General features: G+C 36.7%; 2 protein-coding genes across 3 annotated transcripts; both read right to left on the reverse strand.

The window, feature by feature from the left end:
• Positions 1-1,131: 1,131 nt before the first annotated feature.
• Positions 1,132-5,226, reverse strand: LOC146910559 (protein FAR1-RELATED SEQUENCE 5-like). Of its 2 annotated transcripts, XM_085727199.1 has the most exons (3): positions 3,977-5,226; positions 1,555-3,858; positions 1,132-1,443 (listed from the first exon to the last, which is right to left on the reverse strand). In XM_085727199.1, exons 1-3 carry the CDS (start codon positions 4,085-4,087, stop codon positions 1,432-1,434), a joined length of 2,427 nt encoding a protein of 808 aa, XP_085583325.1. In that variant the 5' UTR covers positions 4,088-5,226; the 3' UTR covers positions 1,132-1,431. The 2 variants fall into 2 exon arrangements, with proteins under 2 accessions (XP_085583325.1, XP_085583324.1); XM_085727198.1 differs by having other exon boundaries at positions 1,401-3,858; positions 3,977-4,178.
• Positions 5,227-5,514: 288 nt separating this feature from the next.
• Positions 5,515-11,923, reverse strand: LOC146910560 (ABC transporter B family member 1). Its single transcript, XM_085727200.1, has 10 exons — positions 11,328-11,923; positions 11,154-11,208; positions 10,839-11,014; positions 10,528-10,728; positions 10,102-10,361; positions 9,681-9,997; positions 9,351-9,574; positions 8,153-8,526; positions 7,129-7,843; positions 5,515-7,002 (listed from the first exon to the last, which is right to left on the reverse strand). Exons 1-10 carry the CDS (start codon positions 11,763-11,765, stop codon positions 5,746-5,748), a joined length of 4,017 nt encoding a protein of 1,338 aa, XP_085583326.1. The 5' UTR covers positions 11,766-11,923; the 3' UTR covers positions 5,515-5,745.
• Positions 11,924-13,679: the final 1,756 nt, after the last annotated feature.

Genomic DNA, 13,679 nt, shown 5'->3' on the forward strand with positions numbered 1-13,679 from the left:
CAACCAAACGCAACAACATATGCTCAACCTAATGATGCAGCACCTAAAAATTGAATACCAACCTCCAGGTGGAGTCTAATGTTGGGAATCTGTGTTCGTGACTTACGGAGTAGGGAGGATAGGTTTTTTGCTTGCTTATGCTTCTTGGATGATTGCTACTGGTTTTTTATTTAAGTTTCTTGCTTCTATTATGGAACTGTTATGTTGGGTTATTTTGAACTTGCTAACGCTACTTTTGTTTACATATCTTTCATCAACTACTGGTACTGTTATATTGGGTTCTATTTGAATTTTGTATAAGTTTCTTTGAACATGCACTATCAAAAATTCTGTTCAAAACTTAATTGTGTTCAATTTAAGTTTGTTTAACTTCATATGTAAATCTTTGTCGGTGTCATAATCTATAATTCTGTTCAGGTTGTATTGTAAATGATTCCAAATTGTATGTGGTATTATTTACGTATGTGGTAAGGAAATACAATTTGAGCATGCTGTGGTGACAACTTTGTAAAAAATATGTAGCACGACCGTGCCCAATTTACACACGATCGTGTGTATTCCTTTCACATTACTAACTAATGACCAGATTGTAATGACACGACCGTGCCAAAAATTAACACGGTCGTGCTTGATTATCAGCTATAAATTTCATTAGCATCAGTGCTCATAAGCACGACCGTGCTAAACTATCACACGGGCGTGCCTTCTATTCCCATTCTGGTTCAACTTAGAACATAGTATGTTGACACGACCGTGCCCAATTTACACACGATTGTGTGTATTCCATTCACATTACTAACTAATGACCAGATTGTAATGACACGACCGTGCAAAATATAAACACGGTCGTGCTTGATTATCAGCTATAAATTTCATTAGCATCAGTACTCATAAGCACGACCGTGCTAATATATCACACGGGCGTGCCTTCTATTCCCATTCTGGATCAACTTAGAACATAGTGTATTGACACGACCGTGTCACTTTCAAACACGCCCGTGCTAAGTACGAATGTAAAATGTTTCCTTCAGCACGCCTGTGTTGTTTGTGTCCAAGGTCGTGCTCATAACCCAGTACACATATTAACTACTAATTGCTTAACAATAGAGGTGGCGCAGGCAATTAGACACATCACAACGAACAACGTTTTACACAAACCTTCAAATATTCACGAAATACTTTGATATCGTGTACATATTAAACAATCCACATCAAATTAGAAAGGTTCCAACATCATAATATCACAGATTAATAAAAATGCATAAGTTCACTCCTAAATACACGCAAAACAACAATCAATTTAAACAAACAACAGGTCACTAACATCTTCGTCGAAGGGTCATCATACACCATTCTCCGGTTCATCAGTTGCGAACATCTTCAACGCAACATCAAACTTCAAAATTCATCGTGCTCCTCCAATCTTCAATTTTAGTTCAAATCCTACGTTGTTCGAACAATAATAAATTACTTACAATGTTGACGCTAATATCACCGTTTAAATTTTAAACAGTAGAAACTTCAAACATTAGATAATAACGGCTTCACACTTACCATGGGTGTGTTCCAATCTTCCGAGTCTTCAGCATACCCTTGATCATCATTGATATGTGATGAATGATTCTGTGACTGTACATTAAAGTCTTCTCGTAGACGACAAGACTGCCGGTTGTGACCCTTACATCCACATATGCCACATTTCGGCGAACTCCGCTTTTTATTTCCACTTACATTACGAGATGAAGACGCAGCTGCTGCTCCACCTCTTTTCTTAAGCCGTTGCGGATTACCTAAACTTTTTTCTGTCACTGAACCGACCACGGGCAATTCATCAACTTCACCCCTGCTTAATGATTCCAATGTTTCGGTGTGTTTTTCAATCATTTCCATGGTTTTGTGTATATATTCAGGATCTCCACACTTCAACACGGCATTGGCCATCCTCTTACATCGCTCAACGAACATCACATACGTAGTTACAAATGCAGGATCACGGTGACTTGAACTATTAGCATTTTGAGCATTGATTCCATCTTTAGCACGTTTGGTCCATCGTTCCATCACAAGACATTCTGGCAGTACAACAATGTTCAAATGCACTAGAACATGTAAGATATGTTCACAAGGAATACCAAATGTCTCGAATCTTTTGCATGAACATTTAAATGTCAACCGTTCTTGGCAAAATGTCACGATCCAATGAATATCATCCCTAGGGTATTTGAAAACATTGTAGGTAAAAATGGAACCACTGCGCACATCACCTTCGACTTTGCACCGACTAGATCTCTCCAATACGGGCCTAAACTGCTTAAACACTGACCTTGTATATATTCTTGAAGCTGACTTCTCTAATTTTCTATGTTGAGTTTGCAAAACGGGGTCACCAAAAGAAGATGCATAATCCGCCTCAATTTCTCTGTATCTAACATAATTCAGCCACCGCAAAAAATGCTGTAAAAAATCCACCAAATTCGACAAGACGGTAACATATTTTCCAAATTCAGAATGAAGACCTTCACACCTTGAGGTTGTTCTGAAACCAGCATAAAATCTACCACGGATATGGGCAGTTGACCATTGCTCCCGCTTCTCATACAGCTCACGAATCCACTTATTATTTTCCAACCCAAACTCTGCAACCAACAAATCCCACATAGTTTCAAACTCTTCAATATCAAAATCACCGAACATACACCGTTTGAACTTCGGGACAAATTTTGGATTTTTTATATTGCTCGTTGCATTTCTAGCCAAGTGCCAGGCACACAAACGGTGATGAGCATGTGGAAATACTCTTCTAATTGCATTTCTCATTGATAGATCTCCGTCAGTTATAACTGACACAGGTGCCTTCCCGCCCATTGCCTCAAGAAATTGTTGCAGCAGCCACACGTAAGTGTCCTCAGTTTCATCACCAACAATCGCACTACCAAATATGACACTTTGATTATGATGGTTCACACCGGAAAAAATAACTAACGGTGTGTTGTACTTAATTTTTCGATATGTAGCATCAAATGCCAAAACATCTCCAAACACCGAGTAGTCCATACGGCTAACCCCATCACACCAAAATAAATGTCGAAGTGTTCCATCCTCTTTAACTGTGTGCCTCCAAAACATCATATCATCCGTACTACACAAACCCTTAAGGAAATCAATTGCATCCTCTGCATCTGTACTCTTCCTCTCCCTGTTCTTGAATTGCTCGTTGTACATGTCTCTTCTTGTATATCCAAGATTTTTAAATCCACCAGCCTGTGAAGCAAAAAAACCATAGATGCGTGACGTAGGAATGCCAGCTTTCCTCATCATTTTCATTTGGTATTTGTCATAATCGCTCATCTTCCTATGTGCAGGTAGCATTCCCTCATACTTCCCATCCAAAAAGGTGTGATTGTGAATATCGTCAACAGATTTTATGTACCATCGACCGCTACCAGCGTCAACGTGTACTTGAATTTTTGCCATGCAACCACACCTACTAGTTGCCTTCTGCTCTCTTTTCCTATCGGCAGCATTACTTCCAACCCTGTAACCTTCTCTATGACAAACAAAGGTTTGTTGAACAACATCGCCATCCCTGTTCTTAACAACACGGCTTTTTCTACCGGAAAATCCACGTACACAACCGTACAAATTGTAAAACTTGAATGCAACTAAACGATCCTGAAAATGGTACCGCATGATTTCATCCGACCCTATTTCCTTAAAATTAATTCTGTCAAGGTCAGCCATGCAATCAACCGCCGTTTCATCGTCAAAGTTGCACCCATACAACGAACTGTACATGTCTTCGACATCTTCATCCGAGGAACATACATCACTCTCCGAACAAGAGCTATTGTCCATGTCCTGTACAATAAAAATTGCAAAATAACTTAGTAATTGACAATCCTCAGATCAGAATTACACTACGATTTTCGCTAACTTCAAAAATAATTTACACAATAATGTAATCACATCAACATACCTCTACCTCTGAACCTTCCGCATTAAGGTTGCATCCCCCAGTTATGTCGCTTACATTGGGAATTCCGAAAATTTCTAGAATTTCATGAATATCCATCTTCCTGTTCATCATACATACATGGATTTAAATAATCACAATCACAAATTCGCCAAAACACACACTACCTTTACATGAACAAAATTGCAGGAACCAGACAAATACAACACTACATAGCAATACTAGTAGAAAGCAAAAACAATTACTTCCAGGATGTCAAGCACGACCGTGTCTATAATCAGCACGACCGTGCTCCAAAACATTCAAGATTATAACTTCATGCATGGAATTTTGGCACGACCGTGTCAGTAAAACGCACGACCGTGCTAGATTGCAGTTCAGAATTTTTCTCACAAAACCTAGCATAAACCAACCATATTTACTTCCATTACGACAAGCACGACCGTGTCATTATTGAGCACGATGGTCATGGTGATAGTAAACAAAATGCATCCAATCTCCAGTGAGTTTGAGCACGGTCGTGTGTAACTTAAGCACGACCATGCACAACACCATCTCATAAACTTGGTGTTGCAGCCATTGTTGTCTTCTTACCCTCTTTCATTGACAAAAAACTAACTCAAAAATTCATTATTTATTCTTTCAGTTATGGTATCTCAGAATCTTATATTAGCCAACAACACTAACCCACTACTTCTATACAACAACCACATAGCATAATAAAACATTTAAAATGATAAACAAAGTTATGTTCATACCTTTAAGTTGAAAATGAATTTAGATCTATAAACCAAACTAAGCTGCAATCTCCAGATCAATATAGGAAAGTGAAATAATGTTGAACAATTTTGTTGATGGATAAGAACTTTAACTTAAGCATGAAGGAGAAAGCATATCTGGAAATATCAAGAGCATGGGTGGCTATGGAGATGAAGAAACATGTTAAGCATGAAGGAGAAGGGAAACAAAACTCAAAATGAGATTTATGGTGGTGTTTCACGTGTATAACGAAAATATGAATTACTACTCTCCATGTTTCAATTTTAGCAGGGGGTGTACAAGTAATTGCTGATAACTGATGGTGTTTTAGGGGGTGTGAGCAGCAGAAACAATAAATGGAATAGTTTATAATATAATATGTTTTCATTAAAATATTCCAGCAGGTAAAAAGTGCTTTTTTACCGCCAGCTGTCCTTCATTTCCAGGCCACTAAATGTGCACAAGTCTTTTGCTTGTGCATGCTAAATGCCACCATGTTTTTAAGGGTGTTGAAATTTACTATACTAATTTGTATTAGACAAGATGGAATCGATTATTATTATTCTGATGTAGATATTGGATGGTATAAGAAGTATTCATGGTGATAAATGTATTACAAATTATAATATATTTCATTTTATTTACCACTTGTTTATGCTATCATACAATAGACATTGAGAATTGTGTAAGAGAATGAGGAAGCTTGGCTTATTGGAGTTATTGGTTCTCTAGAGCAAAGTTCGCAACTAATAAAATGCAAAAAAGAAGAATCCTTCAATAAATTAATAAGGATGAGCATCAATTCATTTGTCATTAATTTTCTTAGTAACATTCACAAAGACAAGAACATACATACATACATTCTTTAATAGGACATGAAAAGAAAGAGTAGGACTAATACACAAACTCTATACTATTTTCAAGACAAAAAATGCCAATAGTTATAAATGTGTATATATATGGCATATATTCCTGTAGCTGGTATTTTCATTAGATTTTTCTTCGTCTCTTGGTCATGTTGAGGAACTTGAACCAGATGCCATACCAATTACCTCGTTGTGTGTAAACCTTTGTAATTGAATCATGCGCGCATATATCCCATCCTGATGATTTTTCATCAACTGTGAATGTGAACCTTGCTCAGCTACTTTACCATCATCAATCACAGCAATCACATTGGCATTCCTGATAGTTGATAGCCTATGTGCAACAATTATGGTTGTTTTTCCCGTTGAAGCGCGGTCTAGTGCCTCTTGAACTGATCTCTCTGATTCAGCATCAAGTGCACTTGTTGCCTCGTCAAGAAGCATAAGCTCGGCTTTCCTCAAAAAAGCGCGAGCAACTGCTATTCTTTGTTTTTGTCCCCCAGAGAGTTGAACGCCTCTCTCCCCTACAAATGTTTTGTATCCGTCCGGTAGAGATGATATGAACTTGTGAGCATTAGCAAGTGTTGCTGCTTCAATTATTTCGGCTTCTGTTGCTGAGTCATGACCATATGCAATGTTTTCATAAATAGTAGTGGCAAATAGGCATGGCTCTTGAGGTACTACAGAAATGTGTCTTCTTAAGGACTTGAGGTTATATTTTCTGATGTCTTTTCCATCAATCATTATCCGGCCGGACGTTGGATCATAGAATCTCTGTATAAGTGCAATCACCGAGCTCTTACCACAGCCACTAGGTCCAACAAGGGCAAGAGTTTTGCCAGCTCGGATTCGAAGATTAAGGTCACGAAAAACCGGCATATCTGGTCTAGTGGGATACGAGAAATCCACATGCTTAAGTTCAACTTCACCGCGAAGACGGTCAGGAACAGGAGTAGCATCTTGATCATCTGGTTCAATCTCGGTTTGACGGTCGAGGAGATCAAAGACTGATCTCATGGCTCTACCTCCCTTGATGAAATCAGGAGCCAATGTTAAAGTCTCAGCAGCGCCATTGGCAGAGACCATGAGGACCATGAAAACTCGGATTGTTTTAGAGAAGTCAGATATTCCATGTTTCACTAGCCAAGAAGCGTACCAAAGACCGAGTGCATAAGAAGCATAAAGTGCAAACTGAGCTATTCCATATCCACTTCCGGAAATCTGTCCCTTCCAAAAGCACCTTTGTAGTGGAGTTTCAAGGTTGGAGGCGAAAAGGCGAACAATTTTCGATTCTGAATTGAAGGCTGCAACAGTTCTTACATTGGCTATAGCCTCCCCAGCTAGTTGTGTGGCCTTGGCATGAGCAGCTTCTAGGTCACCAGAGAAACCAGTCATGAACATTTTCTGTACAAAACACAAAACAATTGGATAAATAACTTAATTATGCTCAAATAAACCAATCCAAACAGGCCCTAAGTGAAACAGAGTTGAATACAAAGAGTGCCTGAAAGAAGATGGTATAATACAAACCTGCAAAACAGTGGCTGCAACAACAACAGGAAATACAGCAATGAGGACAAGTGCAAGACGCCACTGCAACACAAAGCCTGCAGTACAAGCAACAAGCATAAGTGCAGTATTCTGCACAATTACCGAAATTCGGTCTCCAATGGCTGATCTGACATTGTTGGCATCAAGAGCAAGCCTTGCAGAAATTCTAGCACTCTCATTTTCCTCCTGATCAAACCATGCCATTTCATTCTTAAGCACTGCCGTCAGCATTTTCTCCCTCACACGTTTCGTAAGATTTTCCCCGACAATATCCCAGAAGAAATGTTGCAATGTATTAAAGATAAGTGCAGTTGATGAAAGACCAATCAACAAGTAGCAGTACTTATCTATTTCTCGGATCATGTGTTTGTGGTCTGGATTGTAGTAGACACTGAGGACAGCACTAAGAACATAAGCAAAGAAAGCACTAAGTGATCCACAAACAATTGAACCGATTGAGCCAAGTAAAGCATAGAGCCATTCAGGAGAGTTCATTTTTACTAGTCTCCAGAAGGAACCGGCTTGATCTTTGAAGGCAAGCTTTTCATGCTTGTAATTTGGATGAGATGCATCAAGTGACAAACTAAAATCTGATGTAGAGAAATCAGACAATCTACGCGAATACGGTGACCGTCCATAAGAAGAATTCCTAGCAATTATTGGGGAGCTAACCGAGTTTCTTGCACTTGAAGGCCTGCATATAAAAATGTCATGTATGTTCAGCTCGGAATATCTACTAGCAATAGTTATAAGATGAACTTGAAACATTGGTGAAAATAGTAATATTTTTTTTTGGTATTGACCCTCCGGTTCCTAAGGGAAAGCGGTCCTGAAAATTTGGAGTTCAGCCGGGAGGTAAATAAAGTGTAACTAAGGATTATTCCCGATTTCGCGCTAGGATTCGAACTTGGGTGGAATAATCCTTGGCCAAGCACTACTCTTTCATGAACAATGAAAATGAAATTACTTAAAAGAAATGTTCAACATTTGTGAAATCTACTACCTTGCACTACTCTTCCTAGCATTATTCATAGCATTTTCATGGGCAACCTCCTGCATCTTAATAAGCTTGGCGTAGACTCCATTTTCACCTTTGGAGAAGAGCTCATCATGAGTTCCAATTTCAAAAACACTTCCTTGCTGAATCACGGCTACAAGGTCAGCTTTGCGAATTGTGGACAGGCGATGAGCAATTACAAGAGTTGTCCTGCCAATCATGAACCGGTCAAGTGCTTCTTGCACTAGCTTTTCTGATTCAGAGTCCAATGCACTTGTTGCCTCATCTAGGAGAAGAATTGCTGGATTTTTTAGCATTGCCCTTGCTATTGCTATTCTTTGTTTTTGCCCTCCAGAAAGTTGTAGTCCTCTTTCTCCCACCTGCCATTAAAAAAAAATTAATTTTTTTTTTCTTTATCATTTTGTACCATTTTCAATTAAATTATCGTATATTGTATGATTCCACATCTGATTCAAAGTTTATTTAGAGTTCTGTGTAGAAATTATTTATTCCTATAGATTAGAGATTTTATGATTGATGAATAACTTTTCTGTGGTCCTTATTGTTTATCACAAGCACAAGTTGACTGAAGCATGTTACCCTCTTGGTCTTTTTTCAGATGCAATGCATAAAAAACATTTCCTGCTTCAGGTTTGACCAAATTAATAGTCAAGACATCACCACGTTTCTGTATACATTGATAATAACAGAATAGTAACAGTTGTGGAATAAAATATTCCTCTTTTCTGTTATATCCAAGTTTTTTTTTTTTATTTAGCATCTTGTACTTTTTTTATAATAAACTATCAATTTAGTCCTTAGAATACCACTCCAATTTAATCTCTGAAATATATAAAAATAATAAGTAACCCAACCCCTAAGAGTATATGAAAACTGCGACATCATCGGTCCTTGCTATTAAGATGTCAAGGACTAAAACGACGAATTTTTATATACATTAGAGACAAAAAAATAACAGATTTCACATACTTTAAAGGCCAGTAATTATTTTTATATACTTCGCGGACTAAATTGGAGAGAGGGTGATACTTTAGGGACAAAATTGATGGTTTATTCAATAATTTTTTTAAAAAAATGCTTCTATGGTTCCATCCTAAAAATTTAAATTCAATAATGTGATTAATTTAACAAACATCAGTTCATCAACAACAAGATGTATTTTATTGAGCCAGAGCCGACTAACCTGAGTTTCAAAGCCTTCAGGAAGTTTGATGATGAATGAATGAGCATTAGCAACCCTAGCAGCTTCTTCAATCTCAACCTGGTTTGCATCAGGCCTTCCCAAGAGTATATTTTCTCGGATCGTGGTGGCAAACAAGGCAGGTTCTTGGCTCACTAGTCCTATTTGTTGCCTCAACCATTTAAGCTTCAAAGTTTTAATGTCATGCCCATCCAACATTACTTGTCCTGCACCAAATTTTCGGAACAATGTAATGTAACAACCACTACTAACATAAAACTTCAAATCTCAAAATTCAATCGTTCAAACTAAACTGTAATTTTAAAAATTTACCTGAAGTTGGATCATAGAATCTCTCAATAAGAGAAACAACAGTGCTCTTGCCAGAGCCGCTGCTACCAACTAAAGCTATGGTCTTTCCGGCAGGAACACTCAAGGAGAAATCATTGAGGATCAGAACTTCAGGTCTTGATGGATAAGAGAAGTCCACATTTTTCAGTTCAACAAGTCCAGTAACTGTCTCTAATTCCAATCCAGATTCACTGTTTCTATCTATACCAGGCTGGTGATCAATTATCCGGAAAATCTTAGCAGCCGCAACTCTAGCCTTTGTAAATGCAGCCATGCTCGGTGCAGATTGCCCCAAACCTCTATGTAAATCAAATCAAATCGTTAAAACGTATTAAACATTAAGAAACTCAAATTCAATCACTATGATTTTGCTTGCTAAAACACAAAATTCCCTAGTACTCACATTCCACCAATCATGACGGCAAACATGGTTGCAATGGCAAGTCCTCCATTGGTTTCGTGATGCCGTACAAGATAGCCTCCATACCACAGAAGAAGCGCGTAACAGCAGAAAACGACAAAGTAAGTCGCACCTAATCCCATTCCCTTTGCTAATCCAGTTTTGTAGCCAAGTTTCTGAGCAACCTTCAAGGCTGATGAGTAGCCTTGAAGTGCTCGCGACTCCCCAACGAATGCCAACACTACTCGGATTTGCACAACCGTCTGCAATATCAATAACAAGGTCATTTTACAATCATCACGGATGAGATTTGAACTTCGTCCCTTGAGGTTACAAGGTCAAACTCTTACCACCTCATGGACAAAAACATACTAAATCAAATGTTATTAAATTTGAAAAGAAACAATATGTGTTACTATTACTCTTTACCTGTTCTACAATGTTGCCAGCTTGAGAAAGAGCTTCTTGGCTCTTACTAGAGAGTTTAGCCAAAGTAGTTGTGTGAATGCCTCCAATTACAGCTATCATAGGAACAACAGCAAGGGTAACCAAAGCCAATTGCCAAACAGCAGTGAATCCAACAACAAAACCAGAAACAAAAGTAGCCATGTAGTGAATGAAATTTCCAAGCTGCAGGACACACAAAACACAGAACTCAAAAACTAGTCCGATTCCAATCTAATGACACTGTCACAAAAGAAAAGAAAGAAAAAACATTAACACTTGTTCATTCATCTAACCTTCTCACTAATGGCATCCTGAACCATAACAGCATCAGTGTTGATTGCAAAAACAACATCCGAAGTTCGAACCTCGGTGTCAAAGAATTCAATATCTTGTTTCAATGCAGCTTCCAGATACTTGATCCTCATCTTGGTTGATTGTCGCTCTCCGGTCCACATCCAGCACGAAATCTCTGCAACAAATCCAACCTTCTTTCAATCATCCATTAAACATTTGAAAATTAAAACATCAAAAATTCAAAAGCAAAAAATCTTTAAAAAAACAGAAACATGTTCTTCGATTTCAATTTTTTCAATTGGAAACCAACTAACCTGCCCAAGAAGAAGCCCAAATAGCAGCACCCACCACAAGGAAGTAAAATGCATACTGCAAAAAACAACATTACCTCAAACAATTCACACCCACTTTCCACAAAAAGAATCCAATTAAAAAAAAAAAAATCATAAAACTTTGAATTGTGCTATCAATTATTATTACTATTTTACCTTAACAACTTCTTGTGTCATCTTATCCAAATTATTAGCATTGGAACCAAAAGAGTTAACAAGATCAGCAAAGAATCTAAGAAAAAGAGGCAAAGAACAACCATGAACAATTGCTCCAACAGTTCCAATTGTCATTAGAATATAATCCAACCCATCAGCAAATCTGAATAACTCTCCAAACCCAACAGCAGGAGCACTCTTAACCTTCTCCTTACTTCCACCATCTTCCTTAAGTTCTTCCATTTCCTTTGAAACTTGAACTTGATTCTGAGAATCAGAAACAGTAGCAGTAACACCTTCTTCTGTTACAGTTGGCAAGTTCCCTTTAAAAGGATCAGAAGAAGAAGAATTGATATCATCACTCACAAGCTCAAGTCCTTGCATTTCAGACCATTTCCATTGCTCAGTAGTTTTTATTTCTTCAGACTCTTTTGACATTTGTTAAAACTTCTTAGTTTTTTTGTTTTATACACAAACAAAATTCACAGTTCCCAACAAAACAACCTCTTCACACTTAACTCTTCTTTATTAGTACTATCTATCTCACTCTACCTGCTCTTTCTGCTCTCATGTTTCTGATCTGAACTAACTTTTCTACTCTCTCTCTCTCTCTCTCTCTCTCTCTCTCTCTCTCTCTCTATATATATATATATATATATATATATATATATATATATATAATTATAGTTAATAGTTTGTTTTGTGTGATGGTGGTGGGGTGGTGTGTGTTGTTGGCATATTCTTGTTTGTGATCTTTGCTTCTGTTAATATTAAGATTATCTTGTTATTCTTCTTTTTCTTCTATTAGAAGAGTGGGAACAAGAAAAAGAACAAGGGTTAATGTAAGTAGTTTTTTTTCTAAGTCCGTAAAAAACACCGAAAGTGATAGGTTGGTGGTGAGAACCTAGACATAGACAAAAGCATGCATTGCATTTCTAGAGAGAGAGATAAAGTTTAAATAAATTGATTTTCCACCCGACAAGGTACACTGTTGTGTGAAAATTTTAAGATTTTATTTTTGACCAAGATATATATTATATTCAATCAAATGTCATCAATCACTAATTGTATCTACTGTTATCTACTAAAATATACAGTGAATATAATAATATAATATTTAAATGAAAAAGACTTTGAAACAGTTAAAACTGTTGGTAAGTTTTGTCATTTTTTAACTCAACAATTTATTTATTTATTTATTATAAAATTGATGAGAGAGTATTAATATCAAGTCTAATTTTTTTTTTTACAATAATATCAAGTCTAATTAAACACATCAATAATTTTTTATTATGTCCAATTTTTTCTTAATCTCACGGTCCAAATGAATGAAGTTAATAGGGATACTTTGTGAAACCATGTTTATATACCAAAGATCGTGATTATGATGATTTTTTACCAGAAAAAAATGTAAATCAAACACATGAACGGACTAAGGTTACTCAATGATAGCATGATATTGTGTGATTTTAAAATGAAGGTCACTCAATAATGGTGTGACTTTGCGTGATTTTGAAATGAAGGTTGTTCGATAAATGCATGACTCTGCATGATTTTTGAACTAGAGTTATTAAATGGTAGCATGACTTTATATGATTTTGGTTCTTGATTGATTTGGCATTTTTAGATGCTATAACTCACGATGATTTGTTATATTTGGCCGGTGTATTTCATGATTAAGATTCCTTTGTAGTTATGAATTGACGTAATCAAAAAACTTATTTGTTTGATTTAGATCACATGGTCATTTTGGCTGGTATATAACAATTATCTGTCACACTTGACTCATATATCTCATGATTAGATTTCGTGTAATCATGACCTGTGTAGTCATAAACCTCAACTATTGTGCTACAATTTTTATTTTTTTTTACCAAAAATTGAAATAGACACATGAACAAACTAAGGTTATTCGATGATGGTATGATATTTGTGATTTTCAAGTGAAGGTTGCTTAATAATAGTGTGACTTTCTGTGATTTTTGAATAAAAATTACTCAATATTGGTGTGACTCTGCGTAATTTTTGAACGTAAGTTATTAAATGATCATGTAACTCTGCCTGATTTGTGCTCATGCTATGTAACTCTGCATGATTTGTCATACTTGACTGATGTATTTCATGATTAGATTTCTTGCAGTTATGAATAATTGTAATAAGAAAATTCAATTGTTTAACTCAAATCATATGGTCAATTTAGGTTTTCAATCATTTTGTCTGTATTGATTCATAATTATCTGTCATACTTGACTCATATATTTCATGATTATAGTCTGTGTAATGAACTGGTGTAGTCATAAATCTTGACTATTAGATGAAAATCGTGTGGGCAATTTAGATTCTTTAGATTTG

The sequence above is a fragment of the Medicago sativa genome, chromosome 7, assembly GCF_051527215.1.
Source record: "Medicago sativa cultivar Bolivia chromosome 7, Bolivia_mono, whole genome shotgun sequence".
NCBI lineage: Eukaryota > Viridiplantae > Streptophyta > Magnoliopsida > Fabales > Fabaceae > Medicago > Medicago sativa.